Source organism: Rhododendron vialii, chromosome 12a (assembly GCF_030253575.1).
Source record: "Rhododendron vialii isolate Sample 1 chromosome 12a, ASM3025357v1".
NCBI classification, from domain to species: Eukaryota; Viridiplantae; Streptophyta; class Magnoliopsida; order Ericales; family Ericaceae; genus Rhododendron; species Rhododendron vialii.
In genome coordinates, this window is record NC_080568.1 from 18,254,571 (window position 1) to 18,260,790 (window position 6,220).

The 6,220-nt window shown below is 37.4% G+C and overlaps 1 protein-coding gene across 1 annotated transcript; it reads left to right on the forward strand.

The window, feature by feature from the left end:
* The first annotated feature begins 3,667 nt into the window (after nucleotides 1–3,667).
* Nucleotides 3,668–5,188, forward strand: LOC131310046 (arabinogalactan O-methyltransferase 1-like). The gene has a single exon (XM_058336840.1). It carries the CDS (start codon nucleotides 4,049–4,051, stop codon nucleotides 4,901–4,903), a length of 855 nt encoding a protein of 284 aa, XP_058192823.1. The 5' UTR covers nucleotides 3,668–4,048; the 3' UTR covers nucleotides 4,904–5,188.
* The last annotated feature ends 1,032 nt before the right edge of the window (nucleotides 5,189–6,220 follow it).

A 6,220-nucleotide genomic window follows, 5' to 3' on the forward strand; every position in this document is an offset into this window, starting at 1 on the left:
TATACACGTTGTTTAAGTATTTTTTTAATTAAATTATGGTTTACTTTTAATTTGTTTCCGGAAAATTTATTTTTCTAAAATAAAATTAAGTTTAAACATTTGTGGGGGGCAATTCAGTCATTGAACATATAATCCCATCAAATCCACCCTATAAATCCCCTACCAAAAAAATCATCCAAACACTGGATTACAAATCCACCATTCTTAGGAGGTGAGTCAACCCTTTTTACATATCCACTCTCATTACATATCCACCCTCTTTCTATATCCACCCAAAATCATATCCTCCATCCAAACGGGCCGTTAATGTGATAAAAAAGAGAGCATGTAGAACACAAGATGTGATCGAAGAACGAATCAACCCCATTCGTTTTGGGTTCTAAGAGAGATTTTTAAAAAGAAAATTAAAGACTAGTCCTAGTTTTTAGGTTCGGTTCTATTTCAACCCTAAATTATTTTCCCGAACCTGTACAGGCTCAGCTACGCTCCGGGTGACTTTTTTACCCCCATATGTACCAAATTGACATCTCCCTCTCTCTGTTTCTCTCTCTTCTCCCGACATGTCCTCCCTCTCCCTCACAGAGCTCCCCTAGATCACCGTCGTCGATAGCCAGAGCAGCAGCAAGTCCAGGCGTCAACGACGGTAACGGCGACGTGCTGTTCACTCTTTTCTTCACGCTTCTTCAACTTTTTCTGCCGATTAGCATTTCTCCCAAGAAGAGAGTATTTCGAGATCGATTTTTAGGATTTCGTCGACGATCGCAACAGTGACAATCGCAAACTCGCACCACTCAAACCCAACCGAGTCATACCACCATCATCGTCGACGGCGACGACAGCAATAACCTGAAGGAGGCCTTCTCCTAGAATTCGAGATCAATTTTCAGGATTTCGTCGACGATCGCAACGGCGACAATCGCGAAGTCGCACCGCTCAAAGCCAGTCACATCGCACAACCATCATACACAGTTCGCTCTGTCAGTGATCGCGTAAGATTATCTGGCCGAGAAGCTGTCGGTTTATGTGTCGGACGACGGTGGGTCGGCTTTAACTGTGTTTGCTTTCATGGAGGCTGCTAAGTTTGGGAGCCATTGGTTGCCTTTCTGTAGGAGGAACAGTATAGTGGAGAGATGTCCCAAGGCTTATTTCAGATCGAGAATTACCCTCGGTCCAATGAAACAAAGCAAATAAAGGTACTCTGTTACTAATTCTTATAGAAAGTTTCAAAAATCACTGATTAATATTCTCCTTTTAGTTGACATGGAAAATGTGAATTGTATATGTAAATTGTGTATATTTTTTTAATAAGAATTGTGTATTTTTTTGAGACACTGAGAATTGTGTATTATTCATAAGTATTGTCTATGAGAACTGTGTATTTTTCTGTGAGAACTGTCTATGAGAACTGTATATTTTCTATGAGAACTATGTATTGTCCATGAGAACTGTTAATGAGAATAGTGTATTTTCTATAAGAACTATGTATTTTAAGGGGACCGATTATTGATCATTGTTAACGGAAGAAGGTTCCTTCACTAGCGGCAGTCGATTCACGGTAACGGGTGGTGAGGTTGTGTGAATTAAGGGGGATCGATCATTGATTCCTCCATTATGTTATTGATTCCACCGTCGATGCCATCTGCGGCGGCAGAGTGCCATTGCAATGGGCGCGGATGCCTGGGTCGTATCGGCGACGGCGCTATGTCATTTGTTATCTGGGCCAAGTAGTGGCACTCCAATTGATTGATGAGCTGAGTGATGTCGGAGTGAAGTTTTTGCCCACCGCCAATTCCCTTCACCATTTCTCTCTCTCTAGAATTTTGCAAAAAAATAAAAAGTTAACAATAAGAAGACGATGACGGCATAGGGAAAGAGAGAGTAATGATGTTCGGGTCCAAAGTTACCAATTGATCTCAATAGTTTACTTAAAAGGTTCGGCTTAGATATTTTAACCTTTCTTGTTACTTAATTTGATGTTTGTGTTAGTTAAATAGTGGATTTTCTGGATTATCAAAATAAAGTAGTGGATTTTGTCAGCGAATTTAGGTGAACTATACATTTTTACTTTGTGTTGGGCCATGTGAATTGTGTGGTGGCATATGTGAACGGTGTGTATTGGAGTTATGTGAACTGACTATATTTTTGTGTATTTTTTTCTATAAGAACTGTATATTTTCTATTTTTTCTACTAGAACAATATATTTTCTACTAGAATTGTGTTTTTTTCTATGAGAATTGTGTATTTTCTATGAGAATTGTCTATGAGAACTATTTCACATAGTCAGTTCACATAGTCCAGTTCTCATAGTCAATTTTCATATAATTGACTATGAAAACTGACAGTTCTCATAGAACTGACTATGAGAATTGGCAGTTCACATAGCCAGTTCTCATAACTCAGTTCACATAGCCAGTTCTCTATGAGAATTGAGCAGTTCTCATAGAATTATCTGAGACTTGGCAGTTAAAAATTCAATTCTAAATCAATTTATTTCCTATGTGAACTACTACTTTTTTTCTCTGATTATTTTTTTAAGACATGGCGGTGAAAACATTTATAACTATGTTTGATTTTGATTACTTTTTATTTTTGTTCAATTTTTGTTCATGTGTGTATTTTCTATGAGAACTGTGTATTTTTCTATGAGAACTGCATATTTTTTATAAGAACTATATATTGTCCATAAGAATTATCTATTAGAACCGTATATTTTCTATGAAAATTATATATTTTTTATGAGAACTATGCATTTTAGTATGTGGTAAAACTGTGAACTGTGTATTTTTCAGTTCACATAGCAAATTCTCATAACTAGTTCACAAAGCTAGTTCTTTATGAAAATAGTCACTTCTCATAGTCAATTCTCATAGAATTGACCATGAGAATTGACAGTTTACATAATCAGTTCTCATAACTCAGTTCACATAGCCAGTTCTCTATGAGAATTGAGCAGTTCTCATAGAGCTGACTATGAGATTTGGCAGTTCTCATAGTCAGTTCACATAGTCAAGGGTATTTTTGTCCGAAATAATATGATTCAGGAATTGATTCTAAAAATATAGCTCTCATAACCTTAGTTCTCATAGCCATAGTTCAGGGGTATTTTGGTCTAAAATAATATGTTAACTTGCACTATATGAATTGGCGGGGACATTTTTGTCCGAAATATTATGTTAGCTGGCTATAAGAATTGTCAATTCTCATAATCAGTTCAGCAAGGGATATTTTTGTCTGAAATAATATGGGCCAAAAGTTGATTCTAAAAATATAAATTTTACTAAAAATGGACATGTATACAAAAAGTTAAGAAGAATTGACAAAATAGTAAAAATGCATGAAAGTTAAGAAAAAGGACTGAAATAAAGAAGAAATATTTTTGTCAAAATTAAATTAAGTCCAAACCTACTTTTTAAGGCCATCCTAAAAATTCCCCATTTTTAAAAACAATCAATTGAAGATATATAAATAAAATTTGTTAAAAATCGTGCCACGGATTTTAAGACCCAAAGCCATGGGAATGAGGTCAAACCCTATCCTCTTGATACGCGAAACGATAGAAAACGTGTGAATCCCAGGACTCTTACTAAGAGCATCTCCAATCTTATACCTTCCAAATCTCTATTTGAGACGATTAAATTAATTTATTTTATTTAAAAAATAGATTTAAATGATTATACTATTTATTTCAATTTCAACTCAATACTCTATTTTTCAACTCTAATACATATTTGGAGGAGATCCTCTGTTTTTTCCTTCATCCTCTATATTTAAAGGATCAAAGTTCATTCTTTCAAATGGAAGAGAATTTTAGAAAATAGGTTGAAGAACATTTTTCCTCCAAAATAAAGAAATAGAGTATGAATTGGAAATGCTCCAAACAATTTTCATATCCAACTTCTTAAAAACCCCTGTTCCCTCTCTGATCTCACAATTCTCATATCCACATCTTCACAAGAGAGAATCCCAAATCATCAATCAATACTTTTAAAAAAGGTTTTCCTTCTTTCCGCCGTCAGATCCAGTCGGATCCATTTTCTCATCACGCAGATGACACAGCGTCATTTCCTCCCCGAGAATCCGTGCCTCCTAGTAAGCTTACTCTCCGGACTCATCGGCGGCGTGTTCCTCGTCTTCATTTTCACCCGAGCCGCCGACAGCCCGCTTTTCCAAACCCATGCTGCCGCCGCCACCACATCCCCACTCCAAACCACGCCGATCCAACTCAGAGCCATACTCCACTACGCCACCTCCACCGTGGTCCCTCAGCAAACCATCGACGAAATCACCATCTCCTTCGACGTCCTCCGATCACTCTCCCCTTGCAACTTCCTCGTCTTCGGCCTCGGCCACGACTCCCTCATGTGGGCCTCCCTCAATCCACGTGGCAACACCTTATTCCTCGAGGAAACCCCCGAGTGGGTCCAGACTACTTTAAAAATCGTACCTGACCTGAACGCCCACGCCGTCAACTACACCACCAAACTGTACGAATCGGACGATCTCCTCTCATCGTACAAATCCGAACCGGACTGCTTCCCGCCGGATAAGGCGTACTTGAAGAACAACGAGAGGTGCAGGTTAGCGCTGAATATGTTACCAGACGAGGTGTACGATAAGGAGTGGGACCTGATCATGATCGACGCGCCGAGGGGGTATTTCGACGAGGCGCCGGGGAGGATGGCGGCGATATACTCGGCGGCGGTGATGGCGAGGAAAAGGAAGGGATCGGGTGTGACGCATGTGTTTTTGCACGACGTGGATCGGAAGGTGGAGAAGGCGTATGCGGAGGAGTTTCTGTGTAGGAATTATTTGGTCAAAGGCGTTGGGAGGCTCTGGCACTTCGAGATACCGCCCGCTGCTAAAGTGACCGAGGAGGGGAGTGAGAGTGCTGGATTTTGCTAACGTAATCTTATATATCTGCCATATTAATTAGAAAAATGATTTTGTCATTTTTTTTTTGTTAACGCTAAAATATACTTACAAAAAAATAGCGTTAACATAATAAAAAAAAAAAACAAAATCAGCAGCCATTAACTACTCCTAGTAATATACAGTAATTTTCAAGCTTTTTAAGACACAATGTAATAAATGGTCTGACACAATGTAAGACACATTGCATAGGTGTTTTTTTCTTCTCCTCCCCCTTTCCTTGTTTTTATGTTTTAAGAAACTAAATGAATTTCTAAACCTACTATAGTATTGTGGTTTTTGGGGGGAGATACAATTCCCCGATGGATCTAGGAATTAATCCACAATCAAGTTGCATGTTTATTATTTTTGTCATGTTTTCTAAGTTTTGAAGATGTACATGCTTAATTTGTAGATTATAAATGAGGAGAGAAACTTTTTTCACGGAGGAGCCGTGAATAAGTTCTCAATCATGCCGCTCCATTCGCACAATCAATGCCCCGATGGATCAAGGAAATCGACAATCAAGTTTCATGTTTATTTTTGTCATGCTTTGAAAATGCATATGCTTAATTAATTTGTAACTATAAATGAGAAGTCATAGTTTTTACATACTACTATTATTTCTCATGAATTAAAGGTATGTGATGATACCATTTTGGGTTCATCAGATCGCCTGACCTAAAAAAATTAGAGATGCTCGTTCAGTGCCAACCAACACTTTCTCGATACCTAAGGCAATTAATAGTATTGTAGATAAAAAAACGATAAGAATTAACTCTTAAGATTTTGCCAGAGAGAGAGAGTGTGTGTGATCCATTGGTGAAAGGAGATCGATGTGTTTATATAGGTGTGAGCGATAGAATTCCATTAGGATTTGGTCACCTGGAATGTGGGATGTGGAGTACGTTAGCTTTTATCGAGTACACTCTTATCAGGTACAACAGCTGTAAATTATTTGGGATTAGGTAGTTCCGTAGAATTATTATGATAACTAGTGTTTTTTCCACGATGGAGATATGATCGAGACAATTAGGCCCCGTTTTCCTAAAGAAGCCAACTGGCTTATTTTTTTTGTTCTTATTCAATTTTTTTTTTCGTATTTGTTAGTTTTTCATCAATTTTTTGGAGATTATTGCATCATCATGAAACAGAAATCTAAAAAGTAAAAAATTACGATCGAAACATAATTTTTTTGAATAAAGAAAAAAATAGGCTAATAAGCCATTTTTTTTGTCTTTATTAAAAAAATTAAATTTCGATCATAATTTTTTATTTTTTAGATTCCTCTCGTCATAACGATGTAATAAT

Excerpts from the sequence above, each read along its gene's own strand:
- LOC131310046 (XM_058336840.1), top strand. The coding sequence starts at position 4,049 with ATGACACAGCGTCATTTCCTCCCCGAGAATCCGTGCCTCCTAGTAAGC.